The 26410-nt window shown below is 41.8% G+C and overlaps 1 protein-coding gene across 5 annotated transcripts; it reads right to left on the bottom strand.

The window, feature by feature from the left end:
• Nucleotides 1-624: 624 nt before the first annotated feature.
• On the bottom strand, nucleotides 625-24934 carry CTCF (CCCTC-binding factor). Of its 5 annotated transcripts, none has more exons than XM_089477017.1 (13): nucleotides 24859-24911; nucleotides 15568-15714; nucleotides 14373-14448; nucleotides 11655-12444; nucleotides 10913-11083; nucleotides 10012-10145; nucleotides 8801-8921; nucleotides 8174-8323; nucleotides 7491-7651; nucleotides 7204-7386; nucleotides 6209-6344; nucleotides 3453-3623; nucleotides 625-2175 (listed from the first exon to the last, which is right to left on the bottom strand). In XM_089477017.1, exons 3-13 carry the CDS (start codon nucleotides 14421-14423, stop codon nucleotides 1994-1996), a joined length of 2250 nt encoding a protein of 749 aa, XP_089333143.1. In that variant the 5' UTR covers nucleotides 14424-14448; nucleotides 15568-15714; nucleotides 24859-24911; the 3' UTR covers nucleotides 625-1993. The 5 variants fall into 5 exon arrangements, with proteins under 5 accessions (XP_089333143.1, XP_089333142.1, XP_089333145.1 ...); XM_089477016.1 differs by lacking the exon at nucleotides 24859-24911 and adding an exon at nucleotides 17275-17888; XM_089477019.1 differs by lacking the exons at nucleotides 14373-14448; nucleotides 24859-24911 and adding an exon at nucleotides 17275-17889.
• Nucleotides 24935-26410: the final 1476 nt, after the last annotated feature.

The following is a 26410-nucleotide window of genomic DNA, read 5'->3' as shown; positions in this document are numbered from 1 at the left end:
CACAGGCATCCCATTTGTCTGAATCAAGAGACCACAAAGGATTGGATGGTACTCTACTGATGGTATTTCAGAAGACAACTGATATTACCAGTGAAAAAACTTATCCAGTTTGAGCCTGATATGGATTCCTAATAACAGTTAGAGGAAAAGTATACTTGAGGTGAACAGGATTCAGGATAACTAGAAGATAGATCGTATGTAACATGACTTTCATTTGCTTTTTTAAAATGTTCTAGATTTCTAAAGAAAACCACATTTCTTCAATTTTTTTCTTTGGTTACTTGAATGAATGTGGACATAAACTAAGGATATAGCAACAGAAGACTCAAAAGAGAACAAGCAAGGAACCCATTATAAGCAACACAGGAAAACAGAATAATTATTCCTTCTGTGGCTCTGGCTTTGGCATGCGTAACATTCAATAAGAACACTTCCGTACAATATGAATCTTTTGTTGGGAGATATACCTTGGCCTCCCTTGTACAACACATGAACAAGTTCTGCCTAACAATGCAATTAAAGTTGGATGATACAGTAATGAGGAACCCTTCTCAAGCCTTCTCCATTTGGATTTTCACACAAGTTACAGGAGGTTTTGAGGAGGCAGAAAGCACACACACAGAATAATCATTATTATTTATTAGCTGTACAGCAGTATATTCTCCTTCCCAGAGTCCAAACCCCCTTATGTACTTTATAACATTTTATTTCATGTTGGTTTCCTAAAATAATGAAAAATATCACACAGTACAGCTAAGTACAAAAATGCATCAACCTAGAATCGGATAGCTAACCTGATAGCTCTCTTAAAAGCGATACATAGAAGAAAGGTTTTTTGAAATCAGCAAGACTGAGGCTCTATAAAAAGCTTACGCATTTTGAACATGTGATGGTTCATATACAGGCATCATTTTTGTATTTCACATTATTATTTTTTTTCTCTTTTTAATTAAAGATCCCAAATCTTATAATTACTGACCTAGTAAAATTTCCTGCCCTAGGTTTCCAGGGCATGGAAGCCCTATTACAAATTAACACCTTGGCTTTTAACACAGAATTAATAAACACAAAAAATGAAAGCAAAGAAAAGCAAGAGCTGTGAAAATGTGAAACTCAAGAAGAGAGTTTAAATGACACATTACAAGACCATGTCCATGTCCTTAGAAACCGAGTTAGGATGTGGATTTTCTAACACTTGGGTAGCATTATTCCACCAACTTGATAAATTCCCAGTATATCTATACCAATTCCTGCATAATTTCATTTTGTAATAGTTTAAAACAACAGGGCTTTCTTTTTTTTAAACTGCATTTTCCCCTCCCCACCCTTCAAACCTCTTAATCAAATGGGGAAAAAGATTAAAATGTAAAAAAAGAGTTATTTACAAGCTTGATCATTACAGAGATGCCCTGCAGAAAGCAAAGCAACTGGAAAGAGACACCAGCTGGAGCATGCTGAACCTATAGTGCTGACAGGGAGCCAGTGAGGAGAGGGATGAAGAGAAAAAGGCAAAACCAAAATGCAATAAAAGTTTTACAACTCTCCCGAGTCTGCATTTACAATTAAAAATCTCTATAGTGAGAAACGAGGCTAGAGGGCTTCAAGGAACGTGCAAGCAGATCCAGAGCAGTTGGTGGAGACTGGAGTCTGGGCCTCTGCTTCCCCCGACACTGTATGTGTGAAGGCTGTCCATGGCCTGTCACTACGCCGTTCAGAGCTAACTGAATCGAGTGACTTGCTGGCGACCCTTGAAGACTTAAAAATTGCCCCATGTTCCATGATCCGGTTAGGCTAACATTAAACAGAGAGTGTTCTAGGCAAATCACTTTCTAACATCATTTGAAGTTTTGCTTCCTGGCTTGTTTTGTAAAATGGTGTAAAAAATGATGTATTTTCCAAAGCCAAAAATAAAGTAAAAAGAACAACAAAATAGGGATTGAGTCACGTCCAAAGAGCCCAGGTCAGATTAAGTCAGAGCACAACTGTTCCTCCATCACCGGTCCATCATGCTCAGAATCATCTCTGGGGTGAGGTCTCCGTTGGGCGCTTCCACTGCAGCTGGCTGGGCTCCTGCTGCAGTTCCTACAGTCTCTGCTTCAGGCTCCTTCTTGACTTCCACTATAATGTTTTCAATTGCACCAGTGTTCTGGTCTTCCACCTGAATGATTGCTGTTGCTAAGGAATGAGAATGTGGACAGGTCACAACTTTATGGAGATAACATTTCCAAGTAGCTCAACCCCTTCCACAGAAATCACAGTAAAACTGAATTTTTGAGAGTGTAGAAGAGGCTGGAGAATATAGCAACTGATAAATGTTCAGCAATATCTGGTAAAGACCTCCTTAAAATTTAACAATTGCCAAGAGACCAGGCTCAACTGATTTCTGACTTTGGTTCTTCAAACTAATATACATTTCTTGACGGCAGGGAAAGGAAAATGGCTGCCAGCCTAGGCATTGCAAATAGAGCCCTACTCACAAAATCAGAGAAAATGCACACTGATGTGTATTACTCACACTTCTTTAAGTTGCATTTGGAAATGTTTTTTAAGGATGGCTGCCTAAGGGTAAATTCAAATCACCAAAGGAAGGTGGAACATCTAACTCTGGCCCAGTTTTAGTGGTCAATCATGTTATTAACAAGACACGTATAGTGTCTGAACTTGAATCTCCAATTCTGATTATTCATTAAGTATTGTGGTTTTGAAGTTGGTTTGCTTCTATCAGTCTTAGACTAATAGCAAATGAATTTTGTGACAATTTACAGTTGCAGTTGGTACTCATACAATACAGTCTATATTGACTGTCAGTGGCTGTCCTGGATCTCGGACTGAAGCCTTTTTCTAGTCCCAACCCTGGAGATACCAGTATTCAAATCAGCATGCAAAGAGCTACAACTCTTCCCTGCATCTTCATCAACTCTGTCTACAGGGAGAAATGTTCTTCATCACTTCCTAGAATAGGAACTGCATCCTTGCCCACTACATCCCTGAACTATGTTTCTAGGAGGTTTAGGGTTTCCAATCCTAGAATATGAACAGTTGAATAATTCACATGATCAAGATGCTCATGTGTCTTGGGGCCACTAATCAAATTACACAAACTCAGTTTCAGATGAAAACTGAGCAAGAATTCCCTTGACACAATGTTTCACCTAGGATTTATTATCTGGTGCAAATTCCCTATGAGTTTAGCGTATTTTGTCCCACCAAGTTTCTAGATTTATACAGAAGATACTGTATTTGGAAAACATGTTGCAAAAGATGCCAAGAATTCTGCCATGCCCTGATGGGCTATTCTTCCTTCCCCACGACTCCCAGTTGAATTTGTTTCTATATCTTATTCTGGGCTCTCACTTCTTCCTCACTTCCTTATCAACTTTGATAAAACCCAGCCCCTGAATAAGGTATGCAACATTTTCCATTCCTGTCCCCACCCTGAAACCAACACTTACATGGGGGCTGTTTTGGTTGATTGGCTTTGCCTGGTGGCCTTCCTCTTCGCTTCTTAGCTGGTGGTGGTGCTGGAGCCACAGGTTCCACTTCAGGTTCAGCCTCTATTTCAACTGCTGTCTCCTCCTCATCCTCCTCTTCGATTTCATCCAACTCCGGCTCAGCATTTTCCTCTTCAATATAGAGAAATAAATCAGTAAATTCAGGACAATTATAACTGAAGACAACAAAAGGAAAATAACCTGAATATCTCTGTGAAGAATATGGAAGAAATGTAAAATGAGATTATGCCTAAAATGTCTTTATGGATCTCGCACCATGACATTTTATACAGAAGAGGTACAGTGTTCAAACACAGCCATGTTAGTCTGGAATAACAGGATGTAAAGTATACTACAATATCACCTTTGAGACTAAGTGAGCCAAAGAAGCATAACTAAGCCAATTAGCATAGGTTTCTGTAGACTTGGGCATTGAGTGGATGGAGAAGAAAAGCTGGCTAACCTCAGGGGTCTCCTGATTTCAAGGGAAAACCTGCTGACTGCACTACTAGCTACCACAAGGTGAACACCCATGGGCAGTCTGCACCGTCCCCCCTTCTGCAAGGAAGGACTGGCCAAAACGGGTTATTCACGGGTATAAGCTGTATCACACCATTATTTTTTTCTCTTCCACCCCAAACACATTGTGTGTGTACAGGTGCACTGCCAGCAGCCACCAATCACTTCCCTCATCCCACCCAGCGCCAGCCTATTCAATTGTACAAATGATCATTTGCACATTCGGCGCATTCATGTGCCCAGTGTGCTATTGGCATAGCACAATTGTTGTGGTCCACTGCACATACCCCTTTTCCTCCCTTGCAAACCAGTCAGTTTGTTAATGTTTTTATTAAATACATGGTATTGTTGACAAACTGCTGTGTTTGTCACCATTTCGCTTCATGGGGTGTTGCAATGGGACAATGTTGCAGATGACCTCTTGTGTGTATGTACAATCAATTTGGGGTAGGCAACAAAAAAAAATTACGGGCAGCAATGGTGCTGGGGATTCACTAGTTCCTTCCGTCATCTCTGCACTGGCACATACTCTCCATGTTGGTGTGATAGTTCACACTTTCTGGATTGATTCGGAACAAACTGGGATTACTTTGCTCTGATGTTTAGTCTCAGGGCATGACTTCATTCCAGTTTCCTCCCATTTAGGCCACATACATAATTTAAACAGGTAGGGTTCAAAATGAGGCAAAACTGTTTTCATTCATGTGAACAGTCCCTATGTCAAATTCCTCGGATGCATGGAGTGAACTGATGCCTAGGAAGGACCATTATAAACAGACTATATGGCTAGGCATACAGTCTGATTATAAAGGTCCTTCCTGGTAATCCGTTCACACATGCGTCTGAGGAGCTAGACCAAGTCTACCAAACTTTATGCTACAACTTCTTTTGTTCAGTTATTCTCAAAGGTGCTACAAGATTCCTTTACAAAAGTCCAAAACACACTGCAGAAATAATTCAGTTTGAGACAGCTTTAACCGCCCTGGCTCACTGCTAGGGAAATATGGGAACTGTAGTTTTGTGAGACATTTAGCCTTCTGTCAGAGATCTCTGGTGACACAATAAACTATAATTTCCAGCATTCCCTAGCACTGAGCAAGGGTGGTTAAAGTGCTCTCCAACTAGATTATTTCTGCAGTGTGTTTTGGACCACAGTATTCAGAGATAAATGGGTAATTTATCTAGATCTTTAAAGAGGGGCATTATAAAAAGAAAACAAGAGGAGATTTGGAGTCAGAGGGCTATAATTTTTAATGGAACTTTTACAGACAGATATTTGAGTGATTTAAGTGAGAGAAATTTATATGGTTTGGAATTTACAAAATCAGAATTTAAAATACAACTGTGTACAGATGCTAAGCATTTAATTGATTAAATGTATACATTATTACTGAAAATGGAAATGGAAGTCCAACAGGTAAAAAGAACATATGATAACATATAGGTTATAATATACAGATGGCTCAGTAAGAGAAAATGGGGATGAAGTGTTTAAAGTTACTTTAACTCATAATATTACGGAGAACTTTTACAATGTTATATATCAATGGTATCTGACATCAGAAAAACTTGCTAAGATGATCAACAATACCAGCAATATAGGCTGGAAATGTAATAAAAAAGAAGGAACTTTTTTGTCATATCTGATGGATTTGTACTAAAAGCAAGAAAATACAAGGCACAGACACATTTTATGATGGAGGACATTCTGCATTTTAAATTTTAATAGAAACCAGAATTTTTTTCTATTGGACTTGATGGATGAACAGAAGGTGAAGAAACATGGGTGAACTGTCGTATATATGGTTACAGCTGCTAGAATATTTTATGTACCAAAGTGGAAAGTCCCAGCTATTCCCCTCACAAGACCACTGGTTGATATGTGTGTGTATGAAACAAAATAATTTAATAATTACAGCTGTTAGCTGGCAAGTTAGGAGTCATTCTTGTTTCCCCTTTCCCACTTGTTATTGCAGTGGTTAGTTTGTATAGTTTGTAGAAATAGTTAATTTTAGATTTGTAGTGTGGATGGATTTTCCATAATTCAGCCATAATTCTTGGCCAATAGCAAGGTCCTTGTTCTGAACTAAGTGCAAGGTTGGGGAGGTAAACCATGTAGTATGCAATAGCGCACCTGCAATGATTTGCAAGCTCAAATGTAAAGTTAGGATCTCCCAGATGATTTGCACATTTCTTACCACTGTCAGAGGAGTCCTCCTTCTTGGAGCGCATCTTTCTCTTTCGACCGCGTTTCCCCTTCTTGGGTTCCCCTCCATTTTCTCCTTCCACACCACCAGGTCCTGTGCAGTTATCCGCATGTCTGGCCATAGTGTTCTGATTAGAGGAAGGAAAGCAAATATTAGACATCAACACAATCCGATGGAGAGCCAGTGTGATGTAATGGTTTGGATGTTGGACTCTGGATACCAGGGTTTGAATCCCTGCTTGACCATGGAAATCCACTGGGTGACCATGGGCAAGTTACGTTCTCTCAGCCAGTGCTGATAAGCAAAGTGTACTAAGAAAACTTTCCTGAAAAATCTACCCAAAGGTGAGGAAAGCATACACTCCAGGATCTAATACAGCCAGATTTCCATTCTTGGTTTCCAAAACACTTTCTGTGGACTAATGGAGCAAAACAAATTCATTAAATTTTGAAGTGCTTCTAACAGTTCACATATTTAATGGGATACATTTCTAGCAGAATATTGTTTTTTAGCAGAATAATCTCTATTCAGGCTGGCCTAGGGTTGTTACCATCAAACTACTGACAGGTAAACAGTCAGGAGCTGTATCCAAAACTTTATTTTATACATCTGTGCCTCAGTACTCCATGTAACAACTCTGGATCAATTGCACTAGGGATAGACATCTACTACTTGATATCTGAGAAATCAGCAGAAGATTAGCATAGATTTTTTTGTCTCCTGCATTTCTTACAAATAGCAATAAAAAACTCCTTCGCCCTATTAGACTGCTGGAAAAGAGCACTTGCAAAGTGTGATTTTTTGCATGAAGTACTTGAGACCTTGGTCCTGGTAGTGGTAACATACTCTAAACATGTGTTCACAGGCATCCTTTTCCTTGTTAGTGGTCATCTGCCTGAGCTACTCTTTTTCATCTCACGCCAGTTTACAGATTTGAGGGTTCTACTGAAACAAAGTATATCCCACAGGCCTAAAAATGAACTTACACGGCGTGTGAATGTTTTGCCACACTTGGAACAGACAAAGGCAGCCGGGACAAAGTTTGGGTCATGGTAGCGCTTGAAGTGCATGTCAAGCAACTGCTTCTGACGGAAAGTTTTATCACAATGGCTACAGGCGTAAGGCTTTTCTCCAGTGTGGGTTCGCTTGTGCATGATCATGTGCCGCTCCTAGGAAAAGCCAAAGAACAAGTTATCAGTAGAAAGGGAAGAAGGCCTCAGCAGTCTCATTTAATGATTTTGTATAACCAACAGTTTTCACTCTATTTCCTCACCTGTCGACATGCATAGTCACACTGGTCACACTTGAAGCGCTTTTCATTCTTGTGAGATTTCTGATGTTGGATGAGTGCATATCGCTCATGGAATACAGCATCACAGTAACGGCACTTCTTGCCCTGTTCAATGTAGGAATGCTGCTTCCGCAAATGGACACCTGATAACAGAAACAAAGAATGCTCTGCTTTTGTCACATAGCTTGTGGAATATGCTGAAACACTCCAAGCTTCTTTCCTGAAGACTATTTTAGCATGAAAATAATCTGCCAGATTCTTACTCTGCTTTGCTAAACAAACATTCTCAGTCCCAGCATCCTAGATTTCAACTCTTCTGTATTTTTCCTTCCATTTAGTAATGCTGTTTTTTCCGAGCTTTCTTCAGGACATTCTGAGATAAAGAGCTAAAATTAATATATAGACAGATCTGCACAGCACTGTAACTAGTATGATACTTGAAACACTTTGAGACAGCCTGCATTTTAATTTGTAACCTTCATGATTGTGTTGAAAGATGACAGACCACAAGGGCAATCAAATAAGTAGAATCTATACCTGTTTTAATCCATATGGTTCCTAGGTTGCCTCCCATAAAAGGAACTGGCGATGATGACCCATTTAACTTTGCATTTTTGTTCTATTTTATCAAATTATTTTTCCTCCTCAAACCGTAAGATACTTACCTAAGTCACTCTTCCGTGCAATAACAGTGTCACAGTGAGGGCAGTGAAACTTGGCCACATTCTCTGTGTGCTTCTGCAAGATGTGCATCTTCATAGTCCCACTCTGGGTGAAGCGAGCGTGGCAAATATAACACTCATAGGGCTTCTCACCTTTCAGAATGGGGAAAGAGACAATTAAGCTCAAGAGCCTCAGTTGTTGGAAGAAACAAAGTTAGAGGAGGAGATTTGGGAAAAACTATCTCCCATTAAAGCCAAAAGATAAGATAAAGAGAATTTAGGGAAAAGACCAAAATTCCCCAACTGCTGTAAACCAGATACAACTAGGGTTCTGTTTGGGTGAGTGTCAATGCATCTCGTTTTCTTTCTTCTGACCAAAGCAATTGCTATTACCCATAGAGCTGTCTGAAGATGTTGTCAGAGAACATCCACTTTTTGGTGTTCAGCTAAGAGACACAGCATATCTTACAATATCCCACTTTTTACCAAAATCAAGTAAGCAATAATGTGGAAGCCATCCACCATATTTCCAAAACAATTCAGAAACTGCAAAAGTTTTTCATGTCAAAGGAGCAATACAAAAAGAATGCCAAGCACATACTACCACCTTGGCCAGAGAACAGTTCATACCAGAATGGGTCCTCATGTGCCTCTTCAGTTTGTAAGTGTCTCTGCTGGCATAACTACACAAGCTGCACTGGAATGGACGCTCTCCAGTGTGAGAGCGAATGTGGCGTTTCAACTTGCTGACCTGAAACCCAAGGCAGGATTGGATTAGCAAAGATAGCTCTGAAGTTAATTTCTAGCCATATCCCACACAAGTACCCATGTTATTATTCTGATATATGCACTTCTTGAACTATATGATGAGATAGAAAAAGAAGAAGAAGAAATGCTGGAATGCTTGCTGGAGTGCAAAAGTTCCTGTATCTGTCCAATGTTAGTTTTCATTGTGAAAAGCAGGCCTCCTGCACCAAACTCCCAAATTGCTTTTGCAAATTCAGAGCAGAGTTCCATCCTTTATTAAACAATAATTGCAAAGCTTTAATTTCAGAAGAGACATGTCTTTGAATTTGATGACCTGAGGCAGGAAGAGGATGTAGTAGTATGACAGCTACATAAAAGCAAAGAACACGGGGGACTGAGAATATTTAGCGCCCAAACTTAATGGTGTATACTGTAATTACTGTAAAATATGTTTCTTAAGTAAGTACTGTGATTTCAACCCATTTTTTAAAAAACCTCCCCAACTTTGCCTTGTGACATTGGGCAAACTGAGGATAAACTGACACAAGCTCTCCTAGGCATCCAGAACTAGTGGCTCACTTCTTTGGACCATGGCCATAGTGGTAATTTCTTTCTTTTTAAAATTTTATTAATAGATGTCATATACATACACACATATAAACATCATATACACGCACATACACATTTACCTACCTACCTACATTCTATACATAAATGTGGCCAGAAGGACCTTGGGATGTTCCTTCCCCCATTTCTCTCTACTCCATACATACATTGCAAAAAGCTCTTCCTCTACTGGATGGCCAATAGTGGCATTTAACAGATTTTAAGTGAATGGGAAGTGACAAAGAGGTCCCGAGGAGAGGCTACAGAAAGGTGAACTTTGTTCAAAGGCAAATGGGCATCTTAACACATCAACCTCAGTCCCTACTATATAACCATCATCTTTCTGCTATAGGACAAGACAGGATGGAGGACATGGCTAATGTTTCCAGCAGTAAGCATGCTTAGAAGTAGCAGCCATTTTCTAAAACTCCTAACAGAGAGCCCAATAAAATATGTTGGCTAAGAGCAAGTATAGAGTTAAAACATACCTCCACACTGGCGTAGTCGCACATGGAACACTTGAATGGCTTTTCATGGGTATGTTTATAGCGACGATGCCGAACTAACTCACCACTTGTCACAAAGGCCATGTCACAGTCAGGACACTTGTGAGGACGAGTACCTGAAGAATCCAGCAGACAAAGAATGTTTAAGAACTATCTAATTGGTAAGCAGCTGGTGTTTGTCATTCTTTAAAATTAAAGAAACAACCTCTAACAAAATCTCTTTTGAAAACTTGAATCATAAAAAATCCCAAGAAAAATTCAAAACAAAACATTCCAGGCCAAAGGGCTCCAATGCTTAAAAAAGCTAAATATGGTACACATAGTTACAAGTACAAGTTTATATTTCCTCCTGACCGTAAAGGAATACTTCTTGCTTGATTATGGATGTGACTATCCCACACAGAAGAAATGGAAAGTCTCAGGGTTTTTTTGTTTGTTTTGAAGCATGGCATTTTTATGAAGCTTCAGCTTCAGTGGAAGCAAGAACACTTGTTAGCAGCAACAAAAAATCTAATAATAATAGTATGGCTATTAACCAGGTTTCTAGTCCCCATCGACAAAAGGAACTGTCACAATATGAAGGCTGCAAAAATGGTTTGGGACTCTGCAGAAGTTTAAAAATATTAGATCCCTTTCCTTGGAGTTAATTCCTTCCCCATCCTTATTAGACTCAACTGTTTACAGCTGTATCCCTAAAGTTTAGTTTAAGAAGTAAGACTCATCCAAAAAAGAAAGCCATTTAGTATTGCTACAAATTGCAGAATCTGGGACTGATGCTAGCTCAGGTGGATGAACTTTAAAATGTGCCCCCTCCAACTAAAAGTTACATAAAAGCATTTGCCAGGAACTATGCTTATGTGTACACATAAGTCATGCATGGTACCTGTATGAGTGTTGAGGTGGTTTCTCAGCAGCGTGACTGTTCGGAAAGCTCTGCCACAAAGGTGGCACTTGTGTGGCCTCTCATCAGTGTGGCTTTTCATATGACGGTCCAGGTTTGATCGGCGTGGGCAAGTATAACTGCACAGTTCACACTGGAATGTCTTTTTCACCCCTGTTCAGAAAATAAGACCCTTCAGAAGTCTAAAAATGGCGGCTCTTCTACATAAACGCACACTCAAGACATATGGCTAGGAGTACCAAAAAGCATAATCCAATCCAACACCCTACTTTGAGTGAGGCTCCACATTATTCTCCCATCCCATACCTTACCAAAAGGGGGTGGATGGGAAGACACAAAATGTACTGCACCAATGAAAGTCAAAGAATAGACATTTATCTCACCCATTTGCATTTATTTTTATCAACTGAGCTATTCAATATAATGGAGGGCAATTCCCCCAGTCTGGATAGTGAGCCAGTCTTACACTTGCCCAGTGCCAAATCTGGATTTCATCTCACAAACACCCCGTATGTATATCTTAGTGTGCAGCAATACCAGATTTTTCAGGTGTGAGGGTGAAAAGTCATTTCTGGTGTTGGTGGGTCAGTTTAGCCACTTTCTTAAGCATGCCCTGTTTTTAGACCTATGAGATCCTTTGTGCAAGGAAGACATACAGCAGTAATTCACATTGAGCACAGTTCTTAAAGATTCCACAACTCCCAAAATCTACAGCACTACATACCTTTCTTTTTAATTTTTGTTGGCTTGGGAGGCTTCATGTTGCCCACCACCTTCTCTGCATTGACCTCTGACAGCAAGCCTTCCTGCTGCTCCTCTTCAAAATCGTAAACTGACACATCCACATCTTTCCCCTCTTCAGTGTAACGGAGCTTGCTTTTTTTGGTTTTCTTTGTCTTTTTGGCTGGGGGCTGATAGTCTGGGTCCTTCTGCCAATTAGGATCCTCTTGGGGTTGAAGTTCAGCTTGCTCCAGAGTCTCCACCTCACCATTTGCCCCAACTTTTACTACTTGGAAGCCTTCCGGCAAAGGGAGTGTGTGGCAAATCATGGGCTCCCCCTCTTGGAGGCCTCCTTTTGAGACCTCATTTTCATAGGCCCCTTGAAGTTCTTCCACTGAAGTGGTAGCAACAGGTACAGACACTGGAACAGGTACCTGGACAAGCTGGAGTTCACCAAGGTTTATAGGCTGCTCTTCCATATTTACAACCTGCAAGGTTATTATTTGTGTGTCATCTACAGTAGCATCAGCTTCCTGTTGCACGGCACCCTCCATGACCTCTGTCTTCATCTGAAGCAGTGTTGGATCTAGCTGCTCCATCATGACCATCTGTACACCAGTATTTACATCTTGTACTACCTCAGTTCCATCTGCCTGGTTGGGAGGCATTGGGCAAGCATCTTCCTCCTGCCCACCCTCCCGGCGCCTTTGATAGGTTTTCCTTTCTTTGCCTTTAATAAAAGTTTCAGACTCTTCGCCAATAGCCTCAACTGCTTCGCCTTCCATGTCACCTTTCTGGTAGGAAACAGAGAGAAAGAAATTGAGAGGGGAAAAAAAGACTCTGTTTAGGAAGACATCTTGGCATCTTACAAGATGACAAGATCTTATAAGATATCAAATGGGACAGATTTCCATCCCTTCAGCAATTTCATCAGACAAATATGACAAATTGGATTTGTAATAGAACTGATAAAAAATTCAAGAGATGAGAGTTTTATGTGTATCTGTATGTTTATGTGTGTACACATATATACCTCTCTCATAAACTGAATTTATAAACCATACTTTCATCTCAAGCAGCATTTCATGGTAGTATGGAGAAAAACAGAATGAATCCCTTAATTCTTGGTGGGCCCAGAATGTGAAAAAAAATCCAGTTTATTCTAAGGTAGAATTTAAGGTATATTAATGAGCTGAAAAGACAGGTGGACTTTATGCTTCTTTTTGAATACCTAAATTCTAAAGGTCTGGTGGGCAAGGACAGAGGCAGGGATTTGTGCATACACCATTCTAACTGGCCCAATGTTTGCGGCCTTCCAGAGAGCTCTAGAAATGTGCTGATCTCAGATAAGCTATCTGTGGACCACATGAGACTAGCACAATCCCCTTGTCCAAAAAAGTTAGAAGCAAGATACTCAACAGAGATGGCAGACTCTCCAGCTTGACTGGGCTTTCTGAGATTGCAAGTGGCTCAAACAAAAGATAATGCACAGCTTTCTTAATGCAAATGTTAAATAACTGCAAGACAGAAAACCTTGCTGGTCTAGTATCAGTTATGCAAAGATCTACCAGTAGATTCCAGTCAAGCTTTTGCCCAGCACATCCAATATGGTGGGCCCTTGTTATCCGCTGGGGTTTGATTCCAGGAACCCCCGTGGATAGCAAAATCTGTGGATGCTCAAGTTCTATTATATACAATGGTATAGTAAAATGGTGTCCCTTATATAAAAACTGCAAAATGAAAGTTTGCTTTTTGGAATTTATGTTTTTTTTTTAATATTCTCGATCCATGGATGCTTGAATCCGTGGATACAAAAATATGGGGGGGGGGGACTATACTTTCCTGCAGCTTCACTACTGTAAGGGAAGAAGGGATGCTTGTGGATAGATTCATGTTCTAATAGCTTTGCTAACTAGATAAAAACACAGCAGAAAAGCATTTACTGAGTGCAACGCTTTCTGCATGGACAGAATCTAGCCACTAGGGGTCATTACTGTGATACCACAGTACTTAAGAGCAGGGCTTCCCTACAGAACTACAAGAGCTTCCCTCTCATTTAAGGTCTCTTCCTGTCTTGTGAAAGGAAGCAGCTGCCTAGAGGTCAACCACCATCCCATGCCACTCTCAGAGGGATGAGACCAGACAGGTCCGTTCCATGCTATTCGGGGAGGGGTGAATCAAGGGCAGAGAGAAAACAAACCATATGTTCTCTATATAAATACTCAGTAAATGCCTGTTCACAAGCAAGTGGAGGTCAAGAAGGCAGGCCAAGGAGAAAAACAAAACACACAATGTAATGACCAAAGCAAACAGTCGAAAAGTGGTGTCCAGGGGAGATTTCAAACACTGTCTTTATTTCTACAATTTTCAGTTCCAGGTCAGAATACCCTAGACACTTGTAGGGTTTTGGTTTTTTTTGAACAGTCTTTTTTTAAAAAACAGGATATGAAAGTCTGAGCAGAGTTATTTTAATGATTTGTCCTGCAAATAAATCTATATAAGAAATTCTTGCCCCTTATGCTCATGACATATTGACAATATAAGTGGAGTGAGCCAACCTTTTCTGTAAACAGTAGAGAATAGGAATCTTAGAATCATAGCGTTGGAAGGTACCTGGAAAGGCACCTAGTCCAACTGCTGTCATTGAAGGAATCCAGAAGGCAAAGGAGATTCAGAGTTACCGTCACTGTTTTATATACCTAAGATACTAGAAAACTCTAACCTGCATGGCTTCAGTGGCCTCAGTTAACAAGAGTATTGTGTTTCCGGGCATTACTGCTTTAACAGAAAATCTGATCCTAGAGGCATGGAAGAAAACAGAAAGCAAAGGAAATGGGTTTCTGTATCTCAAAAAGAAGATCAGCACTTCCAACATAAGTCAACAAATCTTTCATTCCAAAGAGCACACATGGGAAATTAAGCCACAAGATCAGGTAAATCTTCCACAAGGAAACAAAAACGTTTTGCACCTTCTAGAGACCACTTGAGGCCTTCTTCCAAAATGCACCCAGGACTGACTACGGTATTTCTTCTGCCAACTTCTGTTTTTCTTATGATTTCCATTTTGGTGGCCAATCTTACAGATCTTATAATTTTGTATCAGTATGCTCCTGATGTTGATAAAACTCAGGATGAAGAAGAAGGTGGGGAGGCATTAAAAGACTGTCTAAAAGGGACCTTTGCTGTCAGAGATTTTGTTAACAGAGTTATGCTTCCAATTTACTTATAAAAGACAAACATTGCATTCATTAAAAAGGGAGGAGTCTTTGTGAACCACTGAAATAATAAGTTCTGGAAACCCACTATTTGGTAGCTGGCACTGAGGAAGGGGGGATATTTTAGAGCACTATGGTTTACTACTGTTTTGCTTTGAACATACTAATTAATCTTAAATCCTTAGAATACATCATGACAAATATGTAAATTAGAGGCTTAATTCAAGTGTATACACGACACTGGTTTCTCCTTTACAGGCCACCATTACGTCTTGGCATCATCCACCTAGTCTCTTTCAATGAGGTAACAGTGAGATTGGCTGCCAGGGATAGTGAGCAGCACTATCTTGCATTTAACTAAATGAGTTGTAAATCAATGATGAGGAACCTGGAGCCCTCCAGATGTTGTTGGGACTCCAACTTTCAAGAAGCTGCAGCCAGTATAATCGTTGGTCAGGGATGATGAAAAGTCAAGTCCAGCAAACCTTGAGGATCATAGCTTTCTTTGTGTTAAGAATGTAAACAACTGCTTTCACCCTACTACCCTGATGCATAAGTGTCCTGGCATTAAATATATCATGCATCCACTTCATATTCCCTCTAAATTACTATATCGCATTGCTATATTACTATCTCACATTTTGCGCAGCCTCCCAAGACAGATTTCATCAACAGAATGATTAAGAATTAGAAATTTTGTACCCTGATCTGGAACAAAATGTACTTCAGGAGTCCCACTGATTCCAAAAGGCAGACTAACACAGCTGTCCCTTCTGAAATACTTTAAGGTTATGTAGATTATTGGATGCTTTCAAACAGGTTTCAACTTCAGCCATCTGCTCATAACTTCTGGAACAGAGCAGGGAAGAGATTTGTTACCTTTTATTATAATAGCAGTTACAGAGAGCAAACCTGGAAAAGTCAGATGACCTTTATGACTGGGGTTGTCTTGATCTTATTTCTGCTTGATTAAATCAGTGTCACTGTTATCAACCAAAAATATTCCTTTTGTAATTCTGAAATTAAAACCATCAACTAGCTGGGGATCCCATTACTTTTGAGATGCCTGGGAAATCCACCCAACTGCCTCAAGACTCTATAAAAAGTCTACCTTGGCACGGATACGTTGGCTCAGTCTAAATCAGGCAGGAATGTTGTTGAGCTATTGTGACTTCCATCATCCAATGATTGGACTGGTAAGGTATTGCCTTCCCTCAACCTTGCTACAAGCTACTATCTTTACTTTCATTAGTTCTTATGTGAATGTAAAATGCTATTGTGTGAATGGTGATTTTTCCCTTTGCTATTAATCAATAAAATTAGGTTGCACTTTGCACTTGTTCTAGTACCTGTTAAACACAGACTGGCATCTTGAATCTCTGAAGTTACCTGGAGTCCTCTCACTACTATTGACTTGAGCTATTAAATTTCCCTTATTATATATTAATTTGTGGCACCATCTTGGTAGCCTAGCAATTTGGGCAACAGAAGCAAGAACAGAATAAACATAGTAGCAGGTGTTAATTTCCAGATGCAAAAGACAGCAGAACAATCTTCACTTATTTAGAAGATGACATTAAAGAGGGAGATATGCAGACAGCTCTTTGAAGGTTATTCCAGACCTCTGGGACTATAATCATAAAGACAATGCTCCCTGGGAATCCAATTAGACTCCCAAACTAGACAAAATTTGAAGCAAGGCCTCACAGACTGATCTTAACCCTTGCGGAGGTCCATATTGGGGGGGGGGGGGGTGAACATGGGCAGGCTGAACACTGGTTAAAGCAAGGGAAGGGAACCTATGGATTACTAGATGCTGTTACAATGGTATCCTCAACCACTGTCCATACTGGCTGAAATCAATTAGAGCCCAGTAACTCCAGAGGGACACAGCTTCCCCACCTCCAGGTTACTGTAACAGAATGCACCCTCCAGCCAAATTTAAGCACTTTTAGGTTGGCATTGAACTCCAAAGGAGACATCAATGAATTGCCTTTGTTTTCTTAAGAAATTGGGCAGGAATATTTACTCAATTAGTAGGTTAGACTGATTAAAAGCAGACTGAATGACTCAAAATGGATTTATAACAACTGTATTTTAATACAAACCCCCAAGAAACTGCGGATGTACATAGTCTTAAAAGTAGTACGTTGTCTTCACAACTTCTGTTTGGTTCTTTAAATAATACAGCTCAAGCATGGCTAATGATCCATTTACAAGGCACTCAAGCCTAGGCACAACACAAAAGTCCAGGAGCAACCATTTGTTGAGAATGCAACTGAGTCAAAGAGTGATTCTGGCCACTCCTTTCACTTTGCTAAAACATAACTGCCTCCCAGGTTTGTCCTCATTCTATAACTTTCCCAACTCAGTAAGGACTCAAATAGAATAAAATAAAACAAAACATACCAACATAGCTTTGGTTATTGTTCAGCCAAGTTTAGGGAAGATTTTGTAGCCTGTTGTGTTGTTGTTGTATGCCTTAAAGTCAATTTTGACTTACAGCAACCCATAGGGTTTTCTTGGCAAGTTTCTTCAGAGAGGGTTTGCTGCTGCTATCCTCTGAGGCCTAAGGTCACCCAGGGTTTTATGCTTGAGTGAGGATTTGAATCCTGGTCTCGAGAATCATAGATCAATGATCAAACTACTAAACCATGCTGGTTCTGTGGGGTGCCTTACAGTTTAGAAAGGATGAATATACCAGCTGGGTACAGCATCAAGCCAATAATGTTCAGGGTTCACAACTGATGAGCACCACACAAACACACACACACAGCCACAAACAACTATGAAAGACAGCAAAATGTTTGTGTGTGTGGGAAGACAGTCCCCATTTCTGAAGTAAAAGCTGCATGAAATGTATTAAATATGAACTTCTACATGCAGATCTCCTCCAGATCTAGGTCAAAGTTTTGCAATCACTTTGCAGCACAAACACTGTGTTTTACAGTGCTCTCATAACTGAATAATAACATACAATTATTTCTAGAGGCATGGCTTCCTATCCTCTTGTTTTCTTTACTGTTGTCCTATCACAAGTACAAATGTGTGATGGATCTGACTGAAAATGCAAATATAGATAGTAAGGGCTATGACTTTTTGCTAGAATTGAAACAGTGCTTTTCAGAAAAAGTACTTCTAAAAATTGGAGGACAGAGGATACACTCAACATTATTCAGATCAGGAAAGAAAGGAAGGCAATGTAGAAAAAGAAGACTGGGAAAGAATTATATTTCTGAGAAATGGCCAAACATCCAAAATAAAATTGACAAAGGCTTTTTGAAAGAGAACTGATTATGTATATCCAATCAAATTGATATAATAATTTCCTTAAAGGAAAATAAAATAAAATAAGAAAAGACAGTTTAGGTAAATATCACAATTAAGCTACTGGGTATTATGGATATACAAGTTATGGTATCAAATAGATAATTGGAAATTACAGATATTTAAAGTAAATAAAGAAGGAAAAGTGGAAAGGAAACATTAAGATAATGAAACAGTTTGGGTTTGCTTTGGAAATCTTTTTAATTTGTCGAATGACTGAAGATAGGGAAGGAAGAAGGAAAGTATGACTACGAGAGTGATGGGGGCCGGATATGGGGGGTGGGAGGGGAATGAATTGTTATATGTAAGGTGAGTTGTTGTATAAATGAATGTTATATGTGTTTATATTGTTTGCTTAATAAAAAAATTAAAAAAAAAGAAAAAAGAAAAAGTACTTCTAAAACTTGAATTTCTACATACATCCAGAGAAACAGAGATATATGCATCAGATACATTCTTCCATGCATACATGTTAAATAGTAAAGCAGTATTTTCAACAGTTAAATCTGCCATCTCCAGGATTTGCGACAAGTCTAGAAGAGAGGGAGGGAGCAGGGGAAGCTCAGTGGGAGGAGAAATGAGAGGCCACAGCACTTTTTAAAATTAAAATCTCAAATTTTCATGAGATCTTGGTGCTTAAGCCACTTATCAGCAAGTACTAATGATGTCAAGGTAGATGACAAAATACAGACTGGGGCAAAATAAATGGGCAGAAAGGGCAGCTTGAAGCTGCCCCTTCCGAAGATGGATTGAGACTGTGGCAAACACACACTGCTGCCCCAACCCACCTTTTCCCTGGCTGAAAAAGAACCAGCAAAGATCTGCTCTTTTTTCTTCTGGCAAAAAGCCAGCTTTTCACACCCTGCAGCATCTGGGAGGTGCTCTGGTGGCGCATGGTGTAAAAATGTCTTGAAGCCACCCACTTGTAAACAGCTGGGCAACTTCAAGATGACTTGGGGGTGTGCGGTGTATAAACACCACACTCTCAAGCCATCAGGAAGCTAGCTTTTAGTTCAAGTCTGTTCCGGTTCTTAGTCACACTTTGAATCAGCAAAGGGACAACTTTGGAGAAGAGTTTTAGGTTAACTTATAGGGATAGATTATTTAAGTAAGAAGTTTTGAAGATTTCACACTAGTGAGGTTCCAAAGTCATCCTTATTTAATTAGACTCAAAAGCCACATAAGGATTCACAGCTCAGTTTCATTCCTGTCACCTGCATTTAAATAACTCTAGAGTCAACAGATGGGAAGAACCTTGACCTAAGATTCTGGAAAGCTCCTGCCAACTGGAGTACAATACTGAAAGAGAGCAAAAATAAGCCATCTTCCTATGTTCTTCCCAGTTCAATCCTTCATAGGCTTGTTCAGAGGACAGTTCCACGGAATATATGTAAGGGCAAGATTACATACCAAGTTGTTTTCGGCAACACTAATTACACCAAACTGCATTAGGGAAGTAATAAGGTCAACACAATTCACATGACTGTCAGACACACTTATGGAGAGAGACAGAACAATTTTTTATCTGCAGTCTAAAATTAAAATCTGGAAAGTGATTTTTATCTTTTGTCAAGCTATTATTGCAAACAATTGCAACACTGTGTCAGGGCACAAATTGTGAGACTGCATTTGTGTCTTACTTTTTTCTGCTGAAAATTCAGAACAGTTGTCTAACTTTCAATAACTTGTTAGATGTGTTAGTTAGAGCCTGACTTACCCATGGCCATGTTTTACAGCTAAAAGGAGACATCCCGAGTTGCCACTCAGATCACTACAAAAAGCATCTCTCAACAGAAGTGTGCATGCAGCGGCCATGTCTTTCAAGTCTATCAGTGAAAAAAACTAAACACTTTGAACAATCCTTAAATAAATATTTTTTTAAATTTCAAAAGCATGGAAGGGATCAAACTTTACCACCCCCCTCCCAAAAAAAAATCATTCAAGCCTAAACTAACCAGATTTAATAAAACTACACAACCAACAAAATACAACAAAAAACTAAAACACTAGGGAAATTCATGGCTTATATGATCATATAATGTGAATATATGGCATCGTGTATTTCACCAGTTACGAGGGCTAGCAGCTTGTGGGGCAGTTCAAAAGTTCTATCGTAGATGCTCCAATTACATCAAATGTTAGAATCATGGCTGTAATTACAGCTGTAAATAAACTGGTCCCTCCATATTTACTGGGGTAAAGGACCCCCGTGAATGTGGAAAAACCACAAATAAAAATGCTATTCTTTATACTTAAGAGAACATCTCTAGGAATCTCCAGGTTCTCCAGTGCAACTCTGTGGTCAACATCTGCCAGAAGTTGATCATAGAATCATGCTGGAGGACCTACAAATGCCAGGCAAGTGTTTTCTCTAGGAACTTCTAGGTTCTTCAGCACAACTCTATGGTCAACGTCCGGCAGAATTGTGTTGGTGGACTTAAGAGATTCTTAGAGAGAACACATTAATCAAAACCGCAAATAATCCAATCCACAAAAGGCAAAGCTGCAAATATAGAGGGACAGCTGTAGCTGATTAATGAGGCTACTCTCGATCTCATCTTAACCTCAACAAAAATCTTGAGTTTGACATGGTCTCAAGTTCTTCAGGCTTGCAGTGGCCTCTATGTCATACAATAGGAAAGGTGAGATGCATAAAAAGTAATTCCTCAGGTACCAGAGATTTACAGATTACAAATCTTTTAAACTACAACATTTCATCTGACTTGGCAGTCAAGGCATGCACTATATTTACAAAGCAATTCCTAAATCTCTTCTTTTGGCCCAACTTTGTTCAAAGCAGTGAGAGTATATCCAGTCCCTAGCAGTACTATGCAGCCAACATAACTGTAACAGCTGATACAAGACATATCCAGACCTCTGAAGATAGGGGATGGATCGCTTAAAGTCATGGTTAATGCACCCATCCCAAACATCAGAAGCAGTTTAAGATTATAAAAACTCAGAACTGAAAGTTCAAGATATAAAGCTGAAGTCTGCTGGCACAGCAAAAAAATATATGGGACAAACAATTGTCACATCTACATGTTATTCTCCTAGCATCAGGTTGTTGGAAGAAATCCATCTGATAACTGGGGACAATTTGGCAAAATGTAGTCAAAATTAAGCCCCACAAAAACCAACAGAAACACAGTGCCCAGTTAAATTCCACCAGTTTCAATACAGGAATCAAATAAATTTCACTTTTCTAAAACCGTATCTACAAATATATATAAAAGCAGTCTAGGCTGAGCTACTCTAAAATGCTCTTTGTTTCCTTGTGCCTTTCTCAGTTTACCACTGAGACCAAAGGCTGCAGAAGAGTAATGCAAGAGGCACATGACAACCACCTGTTTTCACAGCAGCAAAGAGTTTAAAAAGTAGTAAGAGAGCCTGAAACAAAACCAACAGTTAATGTGGTCATTCGGTGATGAATTGTAAGTAGATGGTGGCACAGGAAAACAGACCACAAGCGGGTGATACTTCAGGACTGTCATCTTTTGCGACCCTATTAGTGGGTTTTCTTGGCAGAATTTGTTTGAGAGGGAGTTTGCCCTTGCCTTCTTCTGAGAATATGACTTGCCCAGAGTGTTTCCATGGCAGGGTTTGAAACCATGGCTGTATTCTATAAAATTCTAATGCAAGGAGAACCTATTACAGTTTCAAAACTACATGTGTAATTTTTAACATTAAGGGAAAACGGCAACAGTGGCCAACTATGGGGTAGGAGAATATATTCAATGTAAAATGGTATAGAATTCTACTTAGAATTACAGTCGCCCCTTCACATTTGTGGCTTAATTCACATATTTGATTACTCTCTGGCTCCCCTAGCATGACTCTTTGGTCAACTGGAGGACCCAGAGATTCCTAGACAGAACATATTAATCAAAGCCACAAATGTGGAGAGTTGACTGACAGATGTTGACCACAGAGTTGTGCTGGAAGACCTAGAGGTTCCCAGAGAGGTGTTCTCTCAGGTTAATATGTATGTATGTATGTATGTATGTGGTTTTTCCACTTTCATGGGGGTCCTGTGCCCCTAACCCCAGTGAATGTGGAGGGCCCACTGTACCTCAAAATGGAGCACTTCATTCTAAAAGTAACAGCAAAGGTTCAGGATTTCAGCTGTCCTGCCATGTAGGTGACTGTTAAAGAGGGGAGGAAAAAAGTCCCACCCCAATTTCCCTTTCTGGATGAGGCAGTTCACTGGTGTGATTCAATGAATGCATGAAAAAGCTTAAGTATTGCTGATCGACTAGGATTAAAAAGGGTGGCTTTAGAAAACTGACTCTCTCCCCCTTTGGCCTGGCCTACTTGGGAGAGGTACAGCTAATAGGCCTACCAACTTTACATGGCCAGCTAGAAAGACGGCTAGCATATGCTCTCTTCTGAACTGTCACTACTGTACAGTTGTCCCTCCACATTTGCGCTTTAGATTATTAGTACATGGCTTTGACTAATATGTTCTCTAGGTGAAATTCTCTGGTTGAAATTTTGTATGGCAGTGACATAGCTCCTTTTCTTGGGGCCTGTTTCCTATACAGTTGGCCTTCCACATTGCAGCTCTGACTTTTGCAGATCTGATTATTTGCTGTTTGGACTAAGATGTTTTCTCTAGGAATCTTTAGGTCCTCCAGTGAAACTCTGCCAGAAACTCTCCCCCAACATGATTCGATGATCAACTTCTGGCAGATGTTGACCACAGAGTTGCACTGGAGAACCTGGAGATTCCTAGAGAGGCGTTCTCTCAGGTATAAAGAATGATGTCTTTTATTTTCCACATTCACAGAGGTCTTCCATCCCTAACCCAGCAAATGTGGAGGCACCACTGTGTACAGATCCCAAAGGAATGGTACTGTAAAGCAGGAGATTCAAAACAAAAACCTGAATTTCTGGTGGCTTAATGTTATGATTCAGGTCACTCTGCTCCCTTGAAATAAAAGCAGACGGTCCTACAGCAGGATCTTCTCTTGTAGAACTAGGAGAGCCCATCGTCCTCCACAACAACAACAACAACAACAACACAATGCCTTCACAGGTGCTGGGAAAAAGAAACCCCAAAACCCCATTGAATTTTCTAGAAATGCCCAGAGGAAAGATGGAAGAAGAAGGCAATGAGCACGAATAATGACAGGGCGAAGGAGAACAGATGGTACTCTGCTCTTAAAGAGAAATAGCATTACCCAAAGAAACGGGTTGGTTCATGAGTCAGAAGAGAGGTTTTGAGTGTTGGACTTTTGGAGACCAGGGTTCGAATCCTGACTCCATCATGGACAACCGCTGGGGTCCAAAACACACTGCAGAAATAATCCATCCTGAGACCGCTTTAACTGCCCTGGCTCAGCGCTAGGGAATCCTGGGAACTGTTGTTTATTGGGCTCTCTGACAGAGAAGACTAAATGTCTCACAAAACTACAGTTCCCAGAGTCCCTTAGCACTGAGCCAGGGCAGCGAAAGAGGTCTCCAGTGGGTTTATTTCGTCTTTTGGGCCAGACTGTCATTCCAAACTTTTGGCCCTCCGCCATAAAGTCACAATGCAAACCGAAGACGGCGGCATCCTTGTGAGAAGGAAGGAGAGAAAGCACCTGTTTTGAAAACAAGTCTGAATACAAGGCATGGCAGTGGATTCAAAGCACAAGAGAAGAGATCCCAGCGCAACACTAGGAGCAACTTCCTGACAGCAAGAGCTGTTTGACAGCGGAAGACACTCCCTTGGAGAGTGAGTGGGGCAGTCAGTCTCCTTCTTCGGAGGCCTTGAAGCAGAGGCTGGGGGCCATCTGTCAATGGGGTGCTTTGATGGGGAGTCCCTGCATGGCAGAAGGGGGGTTGGGCTGGATGGCCTTTGTGGCCCCTCTATGATCCTATGTGTGTCTAAATGCAACGGGCCTTTGGGATTCGAGGTATTTGCCAGGCAACCTGGAGGTCTCCAAACAGAGGCTGGATCCATCTGTGGGGAGGCTGCTCTGACGGAGTCCCTGCATGGCAGAAGGGGCTGGGGCTGGGTGGCCCTTGGAGGGTCTCTTCCGACTCTCGCCTTCCCTGAGGAAGGGAGGGAGGGAGGGAGCTCGGGGGCGTCCCCGCCTGGCGCCTCTGCTGCTGCTTCTGCTGCAGCTCGCCGTTCGCCTTGCAAGAGGGAGCTCGAGTCCCGCTCTGCTTGCGCCTCCTCTGCTCTCTCTCAGTCCGCAGCGCGCACCGCCAGCGAGAGGCAGGCAGGCAGGCGGCTGGACGGAGGGAGGGAGGCAGCGGCGGAGACGGAGCGAGGCCCGGGAGCTGCGGTAGGCAGAGCAGAGGAGGAGAGCCCAGGGAAGGGGGAGGAGGCCCAGGAGTCTGGGGAGGAAAGGCCTCGCTGGGGACCGCGCCTCAAGGGCTGCATTTCGGCCTCCGAAGGGGTTCTCTGTAGGCCCGAAATGGCGCCCGAAGAGGAGGAGGAGGGAGGAAGCAGCCCTTCCGCCAGGGAGGCCCTCCCTGGGGCGCCGCGAGGGCCGGGCGCGGCGTTCCCTGGGCCTCGGGGCGGCGGTAGAGGGAGACAAAGCCCCTTCTCCTCCGCCGCCGCCGCCTTCTCCGCTCCCGTCCTCCTCCTCCTCGTCGTCATCGCCGCCGCCGCCGAGCCCCATCGTGACACCTAGAGGCCGGAGAAAGCGACTGCAAACCCCCCACGCGGCTCACCTGCCCCGGGGGCGCCTCCGGGCCTCCCTCCGTCCCCGAGACCCGCCCCGGACGGGCCCCGCGACGCTCCCCACGCCTCCGCCGCCGCCTCCTCGCCGCTAGCGCCGGCCGCCAGCGCCCAGCTCCGGCTCGCGGTTTAATCGCTCCCACAGCCGCCTCGGACACAAAATGGCGGACGGGGAGGCCAGTGCGCCTGCGCGGAGCCCCGGCGGCAGAGCGGAAAGAGGGAGGGAGGGAGCGGGAGAAGCCGCCGCCGCGCGGGGCATCATGGGAAGAGCCGCTGGGCGCCAACTTCAAATGGAGGAGGAGGCTGCTGCTGCTGAGACCGCTGGGCGGTGACGTCACGGCCCCCCCGCTCGCTCTCCCTCTCTGTGCGCGCGGGCTCCCCCTTCAGGCGGAGCTGGAAATGCAGCCCACTTCTGCCCTGGGAAGGAAAGCAGTGCTCTTCCACATTCACTGAGGTTCAAGGGAGAAGAAGGAGCTCCAGGCGGCTTACAACAGTATTAAAAAGCATTAAAATGCAGTAAAATACAAGACCCCATAAACCCACCCACCATAACCAATAAAACAATAAACAACAACAATAAATAAATGTGGGAATAACCATAAATAAAAACAAACACTCTTTACTTGAGAGGACACCTCTCTCTAGGAACCTCCAGCTCCTCCAGAGCAACTCTGTGGTCAACATCTGCTGGATGTTGACCATAGTATTGTGTTGGAGGACCTAGAAGTGCCTAGAGAGGCATTTTTTCTAGGAACTGCTAGGTCTTCCAGTGCAGCTTCTGGCAAAAGTTGGCCATGGAATCGCACTGGAGGACATAGAGATTGATAGAGAAAAGACTTCTCTAGACATTACTTCTTCTTCTAATAATAATAATAATAATAATAAATACCCCACTCTTTCTCCAGAACTGGGACTCAGAGCGGCTGGCAGTATTAAAGGGTCCAGTACAGTTAAAAACGTAGATGTTGAGCGCAGGCCGTAATACTTAGCTTTTGCATTGTTCAAAGCAATTCTCCCAAATCTGCTTCTAAATCTGCTGCTGTGTGCCCAGATTATCTTTGCTGGGTCTCATGGAAATCACAAATCACAGGGCCAGGCTTATCATTGCCATTTCTGATATATGGCGACCCTATTATGAGTTTTCCTTGGTAAGATTTGTTCAGGAGGGGGTTGCTTTTGCCACCCTTTGAAGCGGAAAGACTGTGATTTGCCCAAGATCAACTGGAGGGTTTCCATGCCTTCATTGGGATTTGAAATCTGGTCTTCAAATTTGTAGTCCTATGATCAAACCACCAACTACACTGCACTCTCTCTCAAATTGCTTAGGCAGAGAGTTGCTTGCCTTTTCTGACCCTTTAAATTTACCATTGCCTCAAGCAGATTTAAGGTTTCAGGACATGGGCACAACTTGCTGGTCACTGAATGCTACCATTGTATTTTGATTCCCAGGGAGAGGGAGAAATGTCTATGGGCTCTCCTACCTCCAGTGCTTGGCTTGTGTGCTTTGTACCTTGACTTGGGCTGGTGGGTGAGTGTGGGGTGCCA

Source organism: Sceloporus occidentalis, unplaced genomic scaffold, assembly GCF_023333645.1.
Source record: "Sceloporus occidentalis isolate IW3139 unplaced genomic scaffold, rSceOcc1.0.p SCAF_10, whole genome shotgun sequence".
In the NCBI taxonomy this organism is placed as follows: Eukaryota; Metazoa; Chordata; class Lepidosauria; order Squamata; family Phrynosomatidae; genus Sceloporus; species Sceloporus occidentalis.
The sequence above is the reverse complement of the archived record's forward strand: the minus strand, read 5'-3'. Positions and strand labels throughout refer to the sequence as shown.